This window comes from Phytophthora infestans, genomic scaffold, assembly GCF_000142945.1.
Source record: "Phytophthora infestans T30-4 supercont1.35 genomic scaffold, whole genome shotgun sequence".
In the NCBI taxonomy this organism is placed as follows: Eukaryota; Oomycota; class Peronosporomycetes; order Peronosporales; family Peronosporaceae; genus Phytophthora; species Phytophthora infestans.
The window spans coordinates 1116419-1138994 of record NW_003303724.1 but is presented as its reverse complement, the minus strand read 5'-3'; the positions used below and the strand labels follow the sequence as shown (position 1 = coordinate 1138994).

Below are 22576 nucleotides of genomic sequence, written 5' to 3'. Positions count from 1 at the left end.
AGTAACGAAGGTATAACAATCCTTTCACCTTTGGTTATTCTTAAGACTGAGGGCCCTACGTCGTCGTGCTAGCTAGCCCTCCAACGGTAAGCACCCTACTGGAACCTTTAGTAAAACTAGTCATAATAAAATGTACGCATGCCATTGGCCATGCTCGTTTCCTCAAAGCTACACGATCCGTCAACACTCATCTTGGGGTTCACGGGCATTTCCTGTCGTAATGCATGCTGCTCCTATTGTCTTGCATCGTCGTGAGCTGCCCAAGTTTGTTTTGATCATTGAACCCGTGACAGTAACGTCATCGACACGTTTCTTACAGTTGCGAAACGAGACGTGCTTGCCCATTCGAAGCTGGGCCTGGAACATCTAGTGCTCACGTACTATGATGGCCTCGTTGACCATGTCCTCTTGCACGACGTAGGAGGTTTGTTGCTTGAGTTGTTTGGTCCAAGGGTGGTTGTTGACGGTGATGCTTCCTTCTAGTCCGTCTCGAGTGTCTTTTCGACCGAAAAAATAATCCAACAGAGAGCCTTTACCAGCTCCAGAAGGCCCATCATAGCCAATAGTTGACCCGGACGAGTGGATCCGTTGACGCCATTTTGAATCACTTTCTTCTCTTTGCGCTTGGATACGTTTGTTCGTGTTCACCACAAGGGTAAATCGTGGAGAGTCTTCTTTTTATGCGAGTCCCCATTTCGACCCCGTGTTTCATTGCATCCCTTTGGATAGGTGGCACCATGACTGTTCTTTCTCACGGCTAAATGAGAAATGAGAGAAGACATATAAAGCTGACATTAAGGATTACTACTGCTTTCACGGTCCAACTGCTTGCAACAACGCAAGTGCAATCACTTTAGATGACTGACGCTCCTTAATTGACAATCGATTGTCGCTAATCACCACATAGCGTTGATTACTTCCTTTGAAGATGATTGAAGACGTATTTTTTATTCAACATTGACATCAGTACTGCATACTTCTCTATCCTATCAATTTTTTTATAGGATTTCATTTTGTGTGTAACACACGAAAAATGCTCCAATGATCCCATTGTCTGATATCGTGCTTCTTTCAGTGATTTGATGGCATTTTCCTCTGATTTGATACATATCGCCTTAACAGGCAGTAATATACCTCATGTTATTGAGCGCCTACATCTCCGGTCCGACCAGTTAGGTTTTTCAATAAAAAACCTCGCATGTGTGATTAGTCAATGTCCATTCTGAGACGGGTATGATTGGTTAAAAAGAGTTCGTATGAGGATTTGTATGCACAGCAAGTGACACGAAAATGGATTCAATTGCTTTTAGTGATAAACCACTAGATTAAGCTCCGTTTGCGCTTTTCTAGTATATTTTAAAGTTTAATTCTGATTATTTCTGACGTCAAAGTGAAAAAAATCCATCCCTCTATCAAATGATAGTTTAAATGATCAGGTATCGGCAAAAATGTCGGAAAAAACTTGCTCATAAAAAATCGTGCTGACGCTACGTAAGTAGAGCTCTCAACCACGCTTCCTGTACGACCGAAGTTATCGCCGATTTAAAGAGCTGGTACATGCAATTCTTTTTCGGACCAGAGAAGTACTGTATCAGCGAGTGTTACTGTACACACGTCGACGCTAATGTTGAAATGAGTATTTACTGCAAGTTTTGTAAAAAGTCGCAAATAAATTTACGAATTCCGAAAACTAAAAGAATTCCTTTCAATTAGAGGCCCACATTCTAGGCGTCATTTACTTGCTGACTGCGGATATGAAGCCACAAAATTTTAGCGAATAGCATGCAAATTTAAGCTTTCTAATAAGGATACTTAGATATTTATCGAGCTCATACGACACCACGCAAAACAAAATGATACCTAAAATCATTTAGAGTTATCGCGATAATCGAGTTAAAAGTGGTCAATTGATTTTCGCACTTAACCGGTACTGTGATATTTGGCGTACACTTTCAACGAAAAAACTGAGGAACTACTTTTACTCAATTGCTTTTAACAAGGGATTTTAAATAGCACTTGGATTTTTTAAAATTGAAATAATATTGATCTCACTTCACTCCTTATTGTATCGTCATTTCGAGGGATAAAAATATTTTTGAGCGACCACAACCTCTTCTGTTTTAAGCATTCAATAGCTTATAAGGGCTCAAGAGATAGAGGAGACGCCCCGCTTTCGTTTAGAGTGCTTAAATCGCGATTCGTACATAGGTTTGTAAGTATCATTTTGTTTTGCGTGGTCTCATGTTGGTAGTGCTACTTTTAAAAACCTAAAACAGAGAAGTGGATTCCAAATTTTTACCTAAAACAGAGAAGTGGATTCCAAATTTTTGCTTCTTAAAAGCTTCAATTGGCTTAATAGTGTGTCTTACGTATCAGCGTGTAAGCCACATACTCAGTTACAATTTAAACATCAAACAGCTCTTATCATATTGACACAGCGTGTCCCCTCACAATCGGTTCCCCCCAGTCTCTTGCGCAATGTACGCTGGTGGCGGAGCGAACGAAGGTGACCACCACAGCAGTGGCAATGCGCCGTTCTCGAGCGCAGCAGCCGAAGCAAACGACCTAGACGCGTTGGTGTTCGAATTCGGCACGTCCCGCTGCAAATTCGGCTATGCGGGCGAGGACTTCCCTCGTGTGTTCGAGCGCCCCGTGCCACACGACGAAGTACACGACGACGCGGAGTTAGGACGGCGTCTGAACCGCAGATCGGCGCAGGTCGAGAGAGACCCAGAGAAATTGGCCCAATGGCTGTTCGACGCTAGCAGCTCCAGGCTACAGACACGACTGAGTGAACACCCGTTACTATTGGTGGAAAGACCGTTTACTCTGCCTGAAGAAGTCACGGGAGATGCAGGACAGACGCAGGACGAACAGGACGACGCAGGAGCTAGAGCCACCGAGACCAAGACTGTGCAGGCCAGTAGCGCCAGCAAAAAGAGAGACCTGAAGGCCCGAGAACAGATGGTGGAGGTCGTCATGGAGGAGCTCGGTGTGCCTGCGCTCTTCTGTGCCAAGAGCGCCGTCCTCGCCTGCTATGCGAATGCCAGGACCAGCGGCCTGGTGGTGGAGATGGGTGCTACATACACCAGCGTCACCTCCGTCCATGAGGGTTACGCCTTCGCGTACCCCAAAAGTCAGGGTACTTTATTTGGCGGCCATGATTTAAACTCCTTTTTAAGAACAAAATTAGCACCGCAAGTTGCTAAAAATTTAGAACACAAAATGGAGGCGACGTCGGCGGAGATAGAAATTGCCAAGCGGAAAAAACAGACGTGGTCGTACGTAGTGGAAGCCAAGGAGAGCGGACTCTGTCGAGTGGCGGACGGACCGTTTGACGAAGTGCAGAACGCCCAACTGCCTCTGATCAACTACGAATTACCCGATAAGACTATTGTGTCTTTGGGTACCGAGCGGTTCAGTGTTGCAGAGCATTATTTCTTGAGGGAAGGCGTGTCAAAAGCTGCAGAAAGCTCAGACAACAGTACCTTAGTGAACGATGGTCCGGGCATGAGACTTCCCGAGTTAATCTGCGAGACAGGCGGCCTAACAACCGAAACGGAGCTGAGGAAGGAATTGTTCCAGAATATTGTGCTGACTGGAGGAAGCTCGTGCTTTGAGAACATGCCGACGAGGATTGAACGTGAAGTAGTGACCATGTTGAGTGGGATGCCGCTACCTCTTACAGGAGCAGGCAACAACGGCGCAGCTGGCGGATTTACTAACAGCTTACGGGTGAAGGTGGTGGCAGCTCATCCCCAAGAACGTCGCGTGGGCTCGTTCCTAGGTGGCTCCATCTTGGCGTCGCTGGGGTCCTTCCACGAAATGTGGATGTCCAAAGCAGAATACGCTGAGCATGGTGCTACGCTCATTCACAAGAAGTGTCCATAGACTCGTCGGCTTCTCAGTTATGGGGATTTTTAGTGACTAAATTTAGGTGTCACCAAATGGATCTTTAAATCTATTGTTTACAAACCAAATCTGATTGTCGTCAACCGAAAAACACGAATCGCGATTTATAACAATAATACAGGGGCGAGGTGCACAGTAGATGCAAATCATTGACTTAATTTAAGAAACTCTAATCCTAATGCGTGAAAGGACGCTCGTCGACGATGCTGAGTCGGTTTCTGCGCTGTTGTTAAACCGATCGAAAGAGCTTTCGTAGATCTCGACATTGCGTTTCTTGTCGACAAGCACGATCAGTTCACATTAAAGATATTTTAATCCAGGTATCAAGGCGCATATGCTCATGGACAGGTTAAACTAACGGCAATGGAATGATCTTGGAGGTGCATCCTGACCAACACATTGGCCGAGTCCAATCTATGCTTCAAATGCTCCACAGGTCAATGGGCTCACGACGTTTGGAGAGCTGGATGGCAAGACACTTCATTTTCTAAGCGGATCAACGCTACGGGCGCTGTTTGTATAATACCATCAAGCACAGTTGGCCAGGGCAAGGGCGATTATCCAGGGACGAGGATCGTCGTATCGATTCAGTGCAATCGTTATCCCGAATCTGTCTAACGTTAACTCCAAAACCTCGATAATCAAGGACACAAAATAGGACCAAACAACCACTACTTAAGAGCGTTGCTTTGGCGTGGGAGGACAGTTGATTATGTTGGAACGTAAGTTTAAGTTTTCCCCAATTTACCAGCTGGCATAGGTGCTTGAAACGCAGCTTGAATTTATTGAAGTTGTGTGTTCATAGCAACTTTGTTTCTACTGTCGAGCATTTTAATACGAGGTTTAAACCAACCAGGCTATATTTTGCTCGCTGACGTTGACGTGTTGTAGGTATGGATTTTACCCTGAGGTTGGCTTGGCTTAAAGGCAGCTGAAGAACTTAAGTAAATGTTTCCCGACCTCACACTATCCGGTTAGTCGTAAAGTTATGTGGAAAGTGTGGCTTGAATCAAATCTTTTTGGATTGTTGCATCTGAATTCCAGAGCTCTTGTCGCAGCATTATAATACTTCCGTATTTCGAAGATATCTATCATCCAGCGGTCTGGATTTTTGGCATTATATAAAAATTAACGGATGCGTGACTGATAATCAATTCTAAATGGATCATACATGTAACTTTGTAATAAGCTACGTCTCTTTTTGGATCCCCAAAATCACACGTCACAGATTTCTCACACGTCACAGATTTGCTAGCCTATCTTTTGACATATCCTATCATTTATCACATTGTGCAATCACCAATGCTGCTCCGCGGCATCACTTCGAGTGCTTGCGTCTCCGTCTCTGTGCGTCGGATCTCACCTCTTCATCGCCGACACATCTGCAGTACGTCTCGGATCCTCTCCGGCGCTGACCCGTCGTCCAACAATGCGGCATATGCTGCTAACGACGCAGCCAAAGCGACCCCAATGGTGGCGCAGTATCTCGCCCGCAAGAAGGCGTATCCAGGTGATAATCTCGATTGTTCATAACCGTTGTAGTACTAAAACCCTTATCAGCTAAGTTGTTGTGGTGACAGACTGCATGCTTCTATTCCAAGTGGGAGATTTCTACGAGTTCTTTGGCGATGATGCGCGTCGAGCAGCTCATGTAACTTGGTCGGAATGAACAGTGTACTTCAACGACAACTTATATATTATCGTTGTACATGCTGTATACAGCTATTAAACCTGGCACTTACCAGGAAGACCACGAAGACGCACGTACTGAACGAGATGTGCGGGTTCCCTGTGGGGTCAGTGGATTCGTTCGTGGAGAAGCTGGTATGATAGAGCTTGTTGACGGTGGAGACCCGGTAGTATATATAACTGACTAGTGCGTGGAGCGCAGGTGATGCATCATGGCGTAAAGGTGGCGATCTGCAACCAAGTTGAGGTGAGTTAAGGCTTAACACAAATTTGAGAAGATATTTAGACTGATAAATGTGTTTTTGGGCAGAGTGCATCTGCTGCAAAGAAGCGTGGCTATAACAGTCTTGTGGATCGACAAGTGGTTCGTATTGTAACGCCAGGATCGCTAGTGGAAGACACGATGTTAACCCCAAAGGAGAATAATTACCTGGCGTCTCTTTTTTATGACGATGATAAATGGGGACTCGCGTGGGCTGATTTGTCGACTGGCGAGTTTGTATCCACCACATCTACAAACGAGAAACTGGCCAGTGCAATTCTACGCTGCTCGCCGAAAGAAATCCTCCTGCCAAGTAGTGAAGAGGAAGCTATGAAGGTGGCTATGCCCAGAGATGCCGTAGCATTTCTAGACACTGTGCTACCTGATACTTGCATGAGAACTTTTCGACCGGCGTCGAGTTTCATTCCACAAGCTTCAAGACGCTCACTGCGTGATGTGTTTAAAACACTCGACACGTCGGAACAAGCTGCCGCGTCAGCCATCTTGGACTACGTCGACTTCACGCACGGCGGTATGAGCGCGTTGATCCGTGCGCCACTTCACGTCGAGTCATCGGACCACATGATCATCGATTCAAGCGCGTGGAGAGGCCTGGAGCTAGCCAAGTCGCTCAGTGGCTCCAAGGCGTCAAGTCTACTGCAAGCTATCGACTCCACTACTTCTCCAGGAGGGTCACGTCTTCTAGCGGTAAGTTATTTATCTATCTTACCAACTAAAAATATCATTAATATTTTTTTTATTACAGGCTCACCTGGCGTCTCCGTTGATGAACCTCGAGCGTCTAGAACGTCGACTTGACGCTGTTTCGTACTTCTATGGACAAGAACAATTGCTTCAACGTACACGAAGACAACTATCCGAGGTGTTCGACTTGGAACGGAACCTCCAGCGCTTATCTATTGGCGTCGGGACTCCAAAAGATCTCAAGAATGTGGCGTCGACAATCGAAGAAGCCAAGCAGTTAGAAAAGCTTGTAAAGACCCACGAACGTCTTCGAATCCGTCGACTGCCTGACCTCCCTGGGAAAGAAACCTTCGGCTTGCCAGCCTTGCTGCGTGACTGTTGCAATGGACTCGTAGCCAACGAACAACAGCAGGGAAACATCGCACAGGCAGCTCAAGAGATCCACGCAGCACTCAAAGAAGACTACGCGTCACTCAATTCCAAGAGTGGGTTTGTTCGTGCTGGTTACTCTTCGGAGCTTGACAAGTGGCAAGAAATTCTACGACACGACCCCAAATCTCCAGAGAAACAAGAGCTGCAGACAAAGTACCGTACTTTACTCGGATCTAGCCGTCTTCGCGTAATTTTCCAAGCGGAGAAAGGTTATTTCCTCGATCTCCCACACGACGAGAACGCCAAACTACTCCAGATCGAGCACAGTCGACGAGAGCTCGAGAAGCTGACGTTGTTCCAATCGTTAAAGAACTCGGTTCGGTATCGTAGTGAAGAACTGCGGCAGATGAATCGTGAGCTCACAGAAGCCGCAGTGGAGGTGGAGCGAGTGGAGAATACTATTTTTTCTTACCTACGAGACAAAGTACTATCCGTACGCGACGAGTTACAGGCCATGGCAAGTGCTATTTCTCAGATAGACGTCGTCTGTTCTCACACTCAAGTGGCTTTGGACAGAAACTTCACGCGCCCGCTACTGGATGGGACCTGTGAGTTGCACATCGAGGACGGACGACACGCAGTTGTCGAGGCTGCGCATCTGCGAGGCTCCAACTCGAAAGGGATGCGTGCTTTTGTCCCGAATAGTCTGCATCTAGCAGCAGCGCCCGGAGGCTCTTGCTGGCTGCTTACTGGACCAAATATGGGCGGGAAGAGCACATTTTTACGACAAAATGCGCATCTCGTTCTCCTGGCGCAAATGGGCTGCTTTGTGCCGGCCAAATTCGCGCGTGTCGGTCTCGTGGACAAACTTTTCTGTCGTGTGGGCTCGGCTGATGACCTGGCAGCTGATAAGAGCACGTTTATGGTGGAGATGCAAGAGACTTCGACAATTCTTACGCAAGCTACGAGTCGCTCGCTCGTGTTGATGGACGAAGTGGGGCGAGGGACGGCTGTGAATGACGGAGTGGCCATTGCCGGGGCTGTTCTCGAAGCCTTGTGCGCCAAGCAGACGCGTACTCTGTTTGCCACACATTTCACTGCGCTAAGTGCGTTAGTTGGGGGAACGTGTAATGGACAGCTACGGCCGTATCGGATGGAAGTTCTGGAGCGTCAAGTGGCAGGAGAGACCAAGCATTTGGTGTTTTCCCATCGAGTCGTGGAAGGTCTGGCAGCTCAGTCGTACGGCGTTAACACTGCGGCGCTGGCTGGATGTCCACCCTCTGTGGTTGCTCGAGCAAGTGAGCTATTGGCTGAATTGATGCACGAAAACTCGGTTAATAGCCATGCAGATAGTTTTGATGCACAGAGCCGATTGCAGCGTGCTCAGGCTGTATTGGGCGCTTGGGAGTCAGAAGTCGTATCAGGTAACGCTATTGGTCTCAAGAACCCTGTTGATCCTCTCCAGGTTCTCGACGAGTTGCGTCAAATTCTTTACGAAAGCGGAGAGGGCAGGTGAACGAATACTATTTTTAATAAAGGTAAGTACCGCATATCATGCAAAGCGGGTATCACGACTTTCTTGTTAACCCTGTACTGTACAGAATAGATAACGAGCAAGGATTGTGAGTCAAATAAAATAAACCTGAAGATTAAAAAAATTAAGTCGTTTGGTTATCCTGATACAGGGTAATTTATGGCTAAAAACGCGGTTTATCGGTTTCTTAAAATAGATTACAAATTGCGCGACAAAAAAATGTCGCCTAGTGAAGTTTAGTCATTTGTTTTATCACGTCACTACTTCAACGTCGGGTTAAAATTGTTTGATGAGACAAAAAAGTGGTCTCATCAAACAATTAGTTGCACACTATCGTAGCAGAGGTCGGAAAATACAATACTGTATTGAATTGGTGGCAAATTTTGCCGTAAAAAAATTCAATATGAACACTTCCAATAATAAAAATTGCCCTCATTTAAATATATTGGAGCAATATCTAGCTACGTCTTGCCTACCGTGTACTCTTGCACCAGCCATGACCCCCGTGCGTATGCTGGCCCGATAGTCTACTGGATAAGCTACGCCAAGCTCCTTATTAAAGTCGCTATTATGTTCTGTGGTAAGTCTGACGACGGCTGCCAGGTTAATTCTTGAAACTCCAGCCAAGAAACTAAATAGTAGTCTTGCCCGTCTTGACACGTTTGTTTAGCGTATATTCTATCAGCAACAAACAAAGCGGGCCCATCTTCGAATTCTGAAGCTTTCCATCTGCTTCGTAAGCAGTGACACAGTGCACCCAGCGTGTGACTATCCATCAAACATGAGGCCAAAGAGCGTTCCCAATTCCTTCTTAAGCTTGTGCCGACCTTGATTGTCAGTCCTTCAAGACACTTCTTTACAACCTTCACAGTTCCAGGCCGTAGCTTGCTCATGGCTCTTGTGAGAGCGTCTTCAGCTTCGCGGATCGGCATGTTCATCATGATAACCCACTGAATCCACTGGAACAGATGACCAGCTTCTTTAGATACGAAACCGTGAGCGACCCGAACTGCTCTCGAACGAAGTGTGATACCCCGCTTGTTTCGCGTCCAGAGGCGACTTGAGATTAGAGTACCCTATTCCTCTAGTTTGTTTCCGCTGGTTGCCGCAAAAATTGCAGCGAAACAGCCCTTGACCAAGTGCCGTGAAGAAGTAGACGTCGATTTGCTTGTTAATGACCATCGTAGCCCGAAACTGAAATGATTTTTGAGTTGTGGCTCGCGTATCGTAGCTTATCAGACACTCTCGTAGCCACCGATTTCAGGTCGGTGTGGAGATGATGTGGTGAACAGCGAAAATGATGTTATAATATCTGATTGCTACGAAAAACTTGATAATACTCAAAAATAAGAAAATTGCGATATATTTTTAGATTTCATGCGTGTCGTTCGAGCTGTCCACCTCAGCTAAGTGCGGTAAGATATTAATTAATGATAAGCATGCAGGTTACACGAATAAAGCTTGGTCAATCCGTACTACCAAAGTTGAAATTAATGCAGAATGTAGCCCAGCTAGCAGCGCCGATTCAAGCCGCCTCCTGTTTTCATGGGCCACGTGTAAATCTGGGCTCACGTTTAAATCGTAGCCAAAGAATCTGTAAAGCTCAAAACCAAGGGCAGGCCAAAAGCGAATTTAGCTTCGCAACTGCACTGTTACAATGAGTAGATAATGGCAATGAGGTGGCCGCTTGTAGAGACCTTCGCCACCCTTATCTCTGAGTAGACAGGTCAAAAAAGAGGGGGGGGGGGTTCCATTGATTAAAAGTAAACAGTAGACCTCCCGAGCAAAGTTTGAACATGACGTGGAAATTTATGCAAATCACCGAAGGAATGCCCATGCCACCGAATGAACGAATATATCAAAAAGTATGCCAATAATACTAGGAAATCTAGACTTCAACAGAAGATTCCAGAATCGCTGTTCATTCGATCTCGCGCGCACGATAAGGTACTTGGTGGTGGATTGACCACCCCACTAGATTGCCCCCTAATTTCTCATTTTGCAGTCTACAGCACCTATCACCATGGCACCCTTCTAAACAAGTACCCCCCAAGACATAAACCGGCTACTCCCGGCTGAGCGAGTTGCTGAAGGAGTCTCCATTCTCACTCAGCTCAACGCTGACCGTCAATCCCGCCGCCAAAGCGTATCCTCTGTGCGCCTAGATGTCGACAACGATGACATCGACTCGCCGTCTCCGATCGACCACCGATTTCTGCGGGAGAATACCCAGAATATTGCCGCTCTGACAAAATTTGCGCCGCTGGAATTTGAGCGCTTGTGGAATTCTATTCGAGCGCACGTGGCTGACCACTGGAATGTAGGACGTGGCCGTAAGAGCAAGCAGCAACCCAAGGACGTGTTGTTCATGTTCCTGGTCGTCCTTAAGCACTGTGGGAAATGGGACGTGGTGGCAAACGTCTTCCGCATCAAGACGGGAACATGTCAAAAGATGATCCTTTCATTTGCGGAGGTTGTGTCTCCGTACCTCTACGACAAGTACGTGGTGTCCGCGGCCGGCAAATTCACGATGGAGACGCTCGTGCTAGGAGGCAACATGTTCCGTAACTACCCAAGCGCTCGCTACGCCACGGATGTTACTTTCCAGCGGAGCAGCATACCGACAGGCCAAATGAAAGAACGGCGTGCGTACTACAGTGCCAAACATCATCTTCACGGTTACAAAGTCGAGGTGTCTGTGCTTCCTAATGGACTTGCACTCAACTGCACGGCGCATTACCCTGGCAGTGAAGCGGATATCCAATTTTTTCGCAACGACCACGACTTTCACCTCCAACATCTTCTTAAGAGCTTAATGGAGACTGAGCTAGCAGATGAAGGGCCTCTAAGGACTGAGCATCCCGACTCGTGGGCTGTTCTAGCTGATAAGGGGTACCAAGGACTTGCCGCTGACTTTCGTGCCATCACGCCGTTCAAGAAGCAGCCGCTGCGGGAATTAACCCTGGAGCAAGTGGAGACTAATGACCGCATTGCCCACGACCGCGTCCTTGTGGAGAACTATTTCGGTCGGCTCTGCACGCTATAGGCAATGTGCTCAGACAAATACCGGTAGAATGAAGGCAACTACGACATGTTTTTTCGTGCGTGTGTATCTCTCACTAAATTTCATGTGCGAATTCTTCCACCACGCAGAGAAGATGGTACCAACTACTACAACTACGCGAAGCGGCTTCGTGTGATCAGTCACGACGCTAATACCAAGAAACTTGCAGTGCAAAGGCGTTATCGCGAAAAGAGACGCATGCATCTTCGACGCATGTTTGTCGCTCATGTGGATTTCCCCGGAAGTCGATCTGCACATCAGCGCGAGAGTGATGAAGAAAGCGAGGAATTTTTCGACCACGAAAGTATCGCTTTCGCTTGAGATTGAGATTTGGTAGTCGCTTCGGCGGCCTGGCAGTATGTAGTTGGTAGGCTGATGTTCCTCAATATGACATGGTCATTGATCCAAAGCAGATAATATCAACAATACCTCCGCGTATTTGCCGTTATTGTTTGACTTTTCAAAAATTCGCGTGACAATGGTAGAAAAAGCGGAATTTCATTAAAAGCCAAACTTCAGCTGAATATGTAAACAAATGTTTTGAGATCTAGTGGGCAGATGCTGCGGCTGCAAAGCAGGCGCCAGAGATGCGTCAAAGCGCCAACGATATACCGAACGGAGTATACGTATACTAATATTAACATGTACCGGCCCAAGCACAGCACCAATGTTGGCTGATCTGCTATTACACCGTTCACGCTAATTAGTCATACCCTGACTAATTGTGGTGTACCGATCGAAGCACTATATACTGGGATTTCAGCTGTCCATTTTGTAAGATCTACCGGTCTAATTTTTAAATCGAGCATACTGGAACAAAGAGCTAGATGAGATCTGCTCAAAACCGGTTTTTTTTTCAAAAGATTAGTCGAATTTGTGAAGTGCAAATCCACGACTAATTGCGAACTACGACTAATTAGCGTGAACGGTGTAGTGGCGCATTGACAAAACGTTTTATCAAAATAGAAATAAATTTGGGTTAGATTGAACTTCAATATCAGACTTTGGTTCGCTAAATTAAAACAAAATGCGCTGGGCTCAAAGTTCACAGCTTTTTCGTGCACCGCGCGACTTTATACCTGGCATGATCACCTAGGATGCTTTTCAAGTACTCGTATGACATATTGGCTCGATGCACGTCTGGTGGAACACGACGTCCAGGCATAGTGAAGCTCAGTTCTTTGTTTTATCACTCAACGTCGGGTTAAAATTGTTTGATGAGACCAAAAAGTGATCTCATCAAACAATTCGTTGCACAGTATCGTAGTACAACTAGGTTCTGGGGCCCTATTTCGACCCGGAGAATCTATAATACTCTATCACGGCTGTCGTCAGAGTGTCTGTCCCAGAGTTCAGCAGCTCCGTAACATTTCCGGCGGACCCACCGAGCTGAATATCCTTCATAAATTCCACAACTTCAGAGACGCGAGCAAATGGACCCGGCAAATCGCCACACTTGTCAGGTCCAGCACTCTTGATACCGATGACCACGTCGTTTAGGAGAAGAGGGCCACCCGCGTTGCCACCACACGAGCCCTTTCCGCTTCCAGTGCCGGCGCAAATCACAGAGTCGTCCACTATGGTGTTGTCGTCGGCGTCGGCGTACATTTTGGTGCATTTCTTATTTGTCACAATCTCGAGGTCTACTGTTTGAAGGAAATTACTAAAACCGGCGTTGTCCTTGAGCAGTCCCCAGCCGAGAGTCGTCGCGATCATGCCAGGCTTGATGTCGGATCCATCTGCAGAAACCAAACGTGCTGGGTGAATCTTTGATGGCGTTTGTAGTTTGAGTATCGCCACATCGTGTGTGACACTCAGGAGCTCACTCGAGAAGCGGTACAGAGGGTGGCGATAGGCCTCGACGGCGCGGATCATCTCAGACTGTCGAGAGCCTCCACCTGAACTAAGTTTCGACCCTAGGGCAACATACACGTCGAGCATGGGATAATCCAAGCAATGCCCAGCGGTGAGAGCGTACTGCGGAGCGATCAAAACGCCACCACAGATTCAGTCACTATTGGAGCCGTTAGGATGAAGACTCGCCATGTACATGTGTTTGCCATTCTTCGCAGTCGACCCGCCGTAAATGCGGTTCTCCTCGTTGGCTGTGAGTTCGGGAAACGAAAGAGCATTCACGAGCACGACAAATGCAGCTGATAGCAGAGCGGCTTGGATGGTTTTCATCATCCACAGGAGGAAGATTCGAGGATGCAACAGAAAGTAGCTTTATCGGGTAGTCCGTGTTGAGCTTGGCGAGGCAAAACTGAAAGTGGGATCAAGAAACGAGCAGCAAAGTACAGTGTAGGTATGATATCCTTTGTATGAATGATACATGTATTCATCATGACGCTGATTTGACACAGTCAATTGTGACAGGTCGATAGTCCGAGGTGTGTCAAATACCAGTGCAGTGTGAATAAAGACACATGTTACGGCTAAACAGTTAATTCAGTTTTTTACCGGTGTAAAAACTGTATTTACGCGTAATTACCCTTCATTTTGCTAGCTTGAAATGCTCATCCTCCCAATGACTTATGTATTGGTCTCTATGGGTACACAGTATCGTGTCTGATGCACCGTTTGAACACAAACTGTACTTTAGACATTCTTTTGAGGTGTTTATACATGTCTTTACGATCAGACGTGAAAACACCCACTGCCACCCCGTACATTTATGTTTTTCAAGTTGTTTGTATAAACAAAGCCGTGTTTCTCGGAGAAGCTCTAGATTACACTACTATGTGTAGGACGGCTGCTCACCATTGGCTTTACAGTACCGAAAACCACGACCTCAGTGCAACAGCTGTAATAAGTTCCATTGCTATAAAATTTTAGCAATCTTTGCACATTTTACGTGGTAAAAAAAATATGTCCAAAGATTTATAAAAAGGTGATGACCTGTTCTTACTAGCGTTAATACTTAGGTGGGGTGTCATCTCTGTAGTTTTTACAGCCGCACTATTTCTTTTCCCGAGTTTATGGTTTTGCGCTGCTGTATTGACTGTTTCAGTTTACTCAAAGAACATGTAATTGTCAATTTGTTCTGTATAATCCGGGGACAGACACTCTGGCGACAGCCTTGCTGGAGTATTATATCCAAGACGGATTCTCCGGGTCGAAATAGGGCCCCAGAACCTAGTTGTACTACGATACTGTGCAACGAATTGTTTGATGAGACCACTTTTTGGACAATTTCAACCCGACGTTGAAGAAGTGACGTGATAATACAAATGACTGAGCTTCACTATGCCTAAAGGTCGTGTTCCAGCAGGCGTGCATCGAGCCGATACGTACGACGCAGTAATGTATTTTAAATACATTACTACGCTTAAACTGATTTAACTGTCTTAAATGAATTTCGAATGTTGGGGCTCAAAGGGACACTTTGAATTAGGAGAGCCAGACAGGTCATACTAGTACTTGAAAAGCATCCAAGGCGATACAAAGTCGCGCAGTGTACGAAGAAGCTTTAAATTTGGAGCCCAGAGGATTTGTTTCTATTTTATCAACCAAAGTCTGGTATTGAAGTTCAATCTAAAACAAAAATACTTCTATTTTGATAAATGTTCTGTCAATGCGCCACTAATAGCAGATCAGCCAACATTGGTGCCGTGCTTGGGCTGACACATATTAATACCAGTTTACTTTGTATACTCCGTTCTGTATGTCATTGGCGTTTTGATGCATCTCTGGCGCCTGCTTTGCAGTCGCAGCATCTACCCACTGTTCACCTATAATTAATGAAAAAGCCTTCCCTTACACATATCTACTTGGAGGTAAAAGCGACGAATGTCTCTACAAGCGGCCGCCCTTTTGCCGCTCTCTACTAATCGTAACTGTGCAGTTACGATGCTGGATTCGCTTTTGGCCTGCCCTTGTCTTGAGCTTTACAGATTCTTTGTCTTCGATTTACCAGATTTACAGGTGGCCCATGAAAACAGTAGGCAGCTTAGATCGGCGCTGCTGCTGGGTTATATTCTGCATTAATTGCCATCCTTCTTTGGTAGTACTGATTGGCCAAGCTCCATTCGTGTATTAATAACATGCATGCTTATCATAGCCTAATGTATTACCGTACTTAGCATGAGGTGGACGGACGACTGTATGTAGCGCGGTTTTTTAGTTTTGAGTATTATCAAGTTTTTCGAAGCGTAGAATTTGTATAAAACCTTTTTTATGCTGTTTGGCCCAAATGACCAGGTTTTAATTTATGGAAAATCACCTCTGTCAGATCCTTCCTTAGCTCTGAAATAAATTTTAGAGAATATCCATCATGACGCTAATTTGAATTGTGACAATTCGTCCTAGGTGTGTCAAATTCTGATGATCAAAGAAAGGTCAACTGTATTACCGCTAACCCTTCATTAGAGGGCACCAACTCTAAGAGCAATACTATTTTCTGTGTGCTGTCGGATTCACGCGTTTGGTTATGGCTGTTAGTTTGCAGTATCGTAAAACTTATGTAGCTGGGCTTTACTTTTGTCTAATTTGTAATATCTTGATTCTTTTGGGAAACACTTATTTAAAGTATATCATACACATCCAATATATTAATTTCCCTAAGGGCGCCCCATGTGACTTGAAGCGAAATCTCTATACTTGTTTGGTACCATCTCTTCAGTGAAGATGCATGGATGATTCATCAAGATTGATGAATACATCTTAATTAAAGTATGCTGGATGAGGACAAATCGCATATGTTTTTATAGACAGAGCATAATCAGTTGAGCTTTTGCAAAAACACTTTAAGGGTGCACCATGCGCCCTTGTGCTACGAAAGAGTTGATGGTGATCTAAGCTACGCACCCTTGCCTTACATGATGGTGACACTTTTTGATCTTAAGCTGCTCGTTGAGACAACGCGGGTTCCATGCAATTTAATAGGTGCAACGTGTTTATGAGAAATGCGATAAAACTAGAAGTAGATGTAAACACTGATGCTTTTGAATTCGTGGGGAAATATTGTTGGGAAAGCTAAGAAGTCTTCGGGTCTTTTACGATGCAAGCTCGGAAACAAGATGTGTTGTTGTCGAAGAATTTTGTGTATCGCCGTACAATTGCGTCGGGGTCATCACGTGTCATCTATACTGTTACTTTGAACAGGTCTGGGTGAACGGCTCTCGGCACGACGCCCTTTTCACACCTTTGGCGGTAGAACATTGTTCTCTGGATTCTGTATCCAGAGTCTTATGGGGCTAGTCATTCTGACCCAAAACTACTCTAGCCTTTTATACTCAATCCACAAACTAACGTTTCTATACCAAACTAAAATATACTTACTTCAGCACTTGATATGCCTGTTATATAAGGTCTACATTGGATTGTCGTACCCCTTACAGTGAATTTTCTTTTCTAAAATGGTATAACCTGTCATTATAGCTTGTATCAGACACCGCACCTTTCTTTAAACAGGTGGAATGGTTATATACATCTGATATCCTCTGTACCAGTGATATCACCCAGGTGAATGCTGCTTGTGCGGCCAAGGGTAACATCACTATAAATTACGACTTAGTGAAGTATTTTATCCGCGTGAACGTTGTTCGAACAGACTTAAGCTTTCACTCATCCGATTGGTACGACATACCATACTGCCATTATCCCTCGTGTGTTGCAGTGCGACTCGCACAGTGTGATCGCGAATTTACTACGGTATACAGGACTGCAGAAGAAGTATACGTCAATAAAGAACGCATTGATGACGTATTCAGGATGGGCTGTCAGTGTCAATGCCGGGCACTGACCGACCACTTTTATGCCCTGCTGGGGCTGCCCTCTTCACACAGAGGCTGACATCGCACACTCCCACTTGATCTCGGCAAGACGGTGCCCTAATTCATGCGATCACACGCAAGCCTTCGCAGGTTGAAGTAGCAGTCTAGCAGCACAGTAGTTTGGACAGCAAACAACACGGCTTACCCAGCACCGTCGCAGTAGCCTTCGCATTTGTAGCCTGGATGTTCGGCATCAGCTGTCAGCACCGGTGCGGCACTTGTATTGTCGTAGTACAACCATGCAAGAGAGGCGCAACCTACGAAAGAGAGATACAATCTGCTCGGCGTTCTTAGCACACCCTCGCACTCTAACACACTGTGGTTGTCACAATTGTTTCGTTGTCCATCGCAATCACATAGATATTTCGTATTCGTCCTAGGCCTTCGCAGACTGACAGAACGCGATCTCTGTCTTAGCTCGCTCGGACTGCAGCAATAGCAGCCGTAGTAGAAGCAGCATGCTCCGTATTAGTATTAGTATTAGTAGTAGTAGCAGTTGTAGTAGAAGTAGCGTCCGAGGAGACCACTGCCAACACCTTCAACGTTTGAAGAAAGCGAGTGAGCTTCACCACTGCAAGTGGTTTGGTCATGATGCCCGCGATCTTTAACTCGGTCCCAATGTGCTGCGTCGCGATCAGCTTAGATTCCATGTTGCGTCTTAGCATATGATACCTGTTGGCTATGTGCTTAGACTTGGAGGACTTACCAGGCCTGGTGGTCAACATGATCGCTCCCTCATTGGCACCCAACAATAATGACACTGAATGCTTCCAGGTCATCTCTTTACACATGTTCGCAAGCCATAGCACGTTCTTGGTGGCATCGCCATCGCAACATATCCCGCTTCGCACGTACTCGTCGAGTTGATCTCCTGCTTTCTCGTCACGCACGATATCACGTTACCGTCAAGCGTGTTCACATAGCCACTAATGCTTCGTCTGTCCACCTGCTCACGATACGGCAGATAGGCCTTCGTAGCAGGTACAGTAGCTTTCAATAATGCAGTAACCTCAGGAATATGTGGATGGGAAGTATTGGCAGAGTCAAAATCTCGCGTATTCCCTCACGACACCTGGAGTGGCTCTTCAAGAGCTCGCATACGGTGCTCGGTCTATGAACTTGGAACCCAGGCGGCTGGTCCATGTATACCATCTCGTCGAGTTTTCTGTACAAAAACGCCACCTTTACATCGTACTAAAGAATGACCTATCGCTGCACAGCGAAGTATAAATAGCCTTAAAGCGAATCACAGATGCATGTGTTTCGCTGTAGTTGACGCCAAAAACTATTGCTTGAATCTGTGGATGGCAAGACGAGCCTTAAACGGCTTGACGCAGCCACGCTCATCTCGTTCCACCACGAAAACACATCGACATGTAATCACCTTGACACCTTTCGTCTTTATCCGCGGTACAGGTCGCCAGGTCTTGTGTTTCTTCAACGATGCCAGTTCTGTAATATCACGGCCCGCCACTGGGTCCAGAACAAACTATTTTGTGCCTGGTTGTAGATTGTAAGAATGTCCACGTCCATGCCGTGCGCTATCAAGTGGTCACCACGTAAACGGTCAATCCTTCGTTTGCCTTCTGCGTCCTTCTTGGCCGCTTCCGACATGGCTCGACGATACGTTTCTAGATTGCACATCAATTGTTTTTTTGCTTACTGGTTTCTTTTGCGCATTGCGGCCGCGCCTTTGTTTTGCCGTCATCGTCTCCGCCCCTCCTCCGGTGCAACATGAGCGTCAGCGGACTTCTTCACGTCCTGCTGCTCGACGCTAGACAAGTCCTAATCGTCTACACCCCCTCCGAATGTTTGCTCTTCGTCCATAGCTCATTCAACTTCCAGAAGTTCATTTGTCTTTGCTAATCGGCACGGGGCCGTTGCTCTCTGCAGTGTCGGTATCTATGCTCGTCTTAATTACCACAGCTGGTGCGACACGTGCAGCGTGTCCGGGTACGCGTTCTCAGGTAGTTGCTTCACGTAGACTCCATCCACTGTGAACTTCTCGTGAAAGCGGCAATTCTCGCTCTATGCAGTCTTGACCTGACAGGTCTTTAGGCCTTGAACCTTGTAGACCTTCGTAAAGTCGCTGTAACCGAGCAATATACACATTTGTGCCCATGGCTTAAGCTTTGCCTTGCTTTGGCTTGGCTCATATGGTACTCGGACGTGAGCAATGCAACCCCAGGTCCGCAGGATACTCAATGGCGGCTTCAGTCCATACGGCTTCTCGTACGACGAAGCTATTCCCGACATCTTGGTAGGAAGCATGCTTAGTGTAGTCATCATGTGCAGCAGGGCTTAACCCCACATCATGCTCGGTAGATGTGTCGCTGTCAGCAGCACTCGCACGCAAGACAACACAATGCCGCTCGCCCTTTCTGCAATCCCGTTCTCTTGGGGGGGGAATACGCGTTTGTGAGCTGCTGTACGATGCCATGTTCAACGCAGTTCGCATGCAGGTCGGTTCCAGCGAAGTCACCGCCTTGGTCCGACCGACGATGCAACACCTTGTAGTCTTTGTGGTGCGCCTCCAATCGCTTTAGTAACCTCAGAATAAACGAAGAAGCTTGACGCTTCTTTTCGAGTAGATAGCGTCACTTATTTCTCGTAACAACATCCACAATGAACATGAGCATAGTGCTATCTCCACATTAATCGTACCTATGTCCATAGCCAGCGTCTCAAGTGCTTTAGACTAGCGGGCAGGGAGTCGTTTATGAATCATTGACTTCGCATTGCTCACACCACAGGCAATTCTTTCGTATGTGTTCAGATCTTCCGTGTCGAGCTTTACCCCCAAATCCATATTATCTGCCATCATCTGGAGCAAAGTCATCTGCAAGTAGCCAAAGGGCTGATCAAATCGCTCCATATTCTTCTTGTCTTTAACAACTTACTTAATCATAATCATGACCATCACGCCGGTTGCTTTTTCACTTCGTAGCCGGTAGATGTTGTCGCGCGAGTCGAGCGTCCACTCAGTAATGTTTCCCTCAACAGGTTGCATGCTCTCATCACATCCAACTGCATTCACGACAGCGTATAACCTTGATTTGCAGCGTCTTGCCCTTGAACAGTCTCGCTGCGAGCGGTACCACTATTCTGACCAGTCGCAGTGCCCTGAGCAACACCCTGCGTCTATCCACCACTGGGACCGTATTCACTATTTCGGGCATCTCCACCTCCTCGGCGTCCTTCTTCCGGCTGAAGTCCAAAGTAAATCGTCTGATTCTGATGTGGCGACCGGCTGCGTCCTTCATATCTGCGTTGCGCCGGTCCGCCACATCTTTATTGTCCACGAGGAGACGATATTTCTCGACTCTGAGGGCCACGCAGTGGCGATCGTTCTCTTGGTGGCGAGTAACGCGGTCCAGCACGTCCCCGAGGCGGCTAGCGCTCGCGAGGTGGCGACTATGGTGGGACAGTCGATCCACGCCGTGGCGAACATCCGCGAGGCGGCGAGCTTCCACGATTTGGAAAACCTCCTTGCAAACGAGGCCCCGGCGGATATATTGGCGGTGAGTAACCATGCAATGGCGGCCTTGAGGACCCAGCACTCTCCCGAGATGGCAGTCTCCGGTCGCCGCCTCCAAAGGGAGATGTGAAGCCACGCCCATTGTCTACAGATTGGTTACCACGTATGCCTCTTAGGCCCGACCACTCTCCTTGATACTGCCCTCCGTCGAATGGTATGTCAGGTCCTCTCTATCCACCATATGATCCTCCGACGTACCGCCGTCCTTAACATCCTTGCTATCTTCGTGATTTGGTGTAGCGACCTTGGTAGTTATCCTTTGGCACAGATGAACCCACTTGTGGTGCACCTTTATGACCTGACTCGAACATAAGATTCTGCGATCCACTCGAAAGGTATTGACCCAAATAGATGAACAGCGAACGCCAAGCAGGAGGTGGTCTTTGCACATGTCCGCCCTCCCACTGGCGCTGCACAGCGCCCGTACCAGGTGTTTGCCATCCATACGGCACTTCAACTTCACGTTGAGTACACACCGTAGGTAGTACTAGTTGCGTCGGTTACATGGCTTGCATGATTTGAGCAGGTTGCATACTCTGTTTGGGTTGAATGCCATGCACAGATTGAGTAGTTTGCACAACTAGAGCGGATTGCATACTCCAGCTACTTTAAATATCTTACACAGCTTGCGTAGATCGCACACTCTGACTCGGTCGTAGCAGCAATTGTTGCGGCTTCATCGGCACGATCACATCATCCACGGGTCTCACCATGCGTTCTTCCGCCCCGTCGGCTTCACTCGCAGCTGACGTCGGAGAGTATTTGGGCGACTCTGAACGGCTCTCACAGCTTGCTTCAGTCACACCTTCACTTGTATGCGACGGGCGCAGAACCAAGGTCATGAACAGGTGACGCGACTCGCCAGTCGTTGGCGGCGTATGCACGCGATGGACTGAATTAATCGGCGACACTGCCTGTTTCTTGGTCTTCTTCTTCTTCCGGCGCAGCACCAACTCATGCGTCCGGTCCACACCAGCGTTCGCAGTACACACGGCGTACCAATGCTCATGCTTGGCACAGCTAGCACGGGTTTAGCGCTGGTAAATGTCGGCGCTGTTGCCCCTGCGTTGCCTCTGGCGCTTGCCTGCATGTCCTTGTATTGCATGTTGACTCACATTGTTCACTTGGTTCGCACTCAACTACGTCGTGCTTGGTGCTGCCAGCCACATCTGCTGCTGCAACCGGTTGGTTGAATGTTCCGCAGTGCGCAAGCGCTGCAACGCATCAGCAAGTGTCAAGGTCCGATAGTCATGTTGCTAATCCAAAGTGAGTGTTCTCATGCCAGATCGGGAAACACTAATAGCGTGTTCGAAATGAGTAGACTTGCATGTTCCCACTCTTACAAACCCATCCCTCGCCAGTCGCAGTCGGCGTACCATAGTGCCAATGTCTTGCACGTACTTCGTCACAGCTTCCTTGGGCTGTGACTGACGGCTCATCAGCTCACGACGTAGGTAATCAGGGCTGACGCCGCTACCCGCGTCAAAATACGCAGTAATTCGTCGCCAAAATAATGATGGGGCATCCGTCGCATCACAAATATAGTTGCTCTTGAATGTCGTACGTAGATCTACCGAGAGCGACAATGCAAAGGCTGGAAAAGCCTTCACCTTTCATGCATTATACCACTCAGCATACTTGGGCCTCGTGTAGCCCTCCACGTAGACAAATCGCCCCACACCGTATGTAATATTGCCAAACAGGCGGCTCTCGAAGTGCAACGGCA

The 22576-nt window shown here is 47.1% G+C and overlaps 3 protein-coding genes across 3 annotated transcripts; 2 read left to right on the top strand and 1 right to left on the bottom strand.

Annotated features, from left to right (window-relative positions):
* Positions 1–2478: 2478 nt before the first annotated feature.
* On the top strand, positions 2479–3891 carry PITG_15310 (actin-like protein; the record flags this gene model as incomplete). The annotated part of the gene is made up of 2 exons (XM_002898706.1): positions 2479–2841; positions 2905–3891. The coding sequence occupies 2 exons, from the start codon at positions 2479–2481 to the stop codon at positions 3889–3891; spliced, it is 1350 nt and encodes a 449-aa protein (XP_002898752.1).
* Positions 3892–5214: 1323 nt separating this feature from the next.
* Positions 5215–8456, top strand: PITG_15309 (DNA mismatch repair protein mutS, putative; the record flags this gene model as incomplete). The annotated part of the gene is made up of 6 exons (XM_002898705.1): positions 5215–5422; positions 5493–5563; positions 5635–5736; positions 5825–5848; positions 5912–6571; positions 6630–8456. The coding sequence occupies 6 exons, from the start codon at positions 5215–5217 to the stop codon at positions 8454–8456; spliced, it is 2892 nt and encodes a 963-aa protein (XP_002898751.1).
* A 3905-nt stretch (positions 8457–12361) lies between these two features.
* Positions 12362–13413, bottom strand: PITG_15307 (uncharacterized protein; the record flags this gene model as incomplete). Its single annotated transcript, XM_002898704.1, has 3 exons — positions 12362–12372; positions 12924–13277; positions 13365–13413. 3 exons carry the CDS (start codon positions 13411–13413, stop codon positions 12362–12364), a joined length of 414 nt encoding a protein of 137 aa, XP_002898750.1.
* Between the last annotated feature and the right edge of the window lie 9163 nt (positions 13414–22576).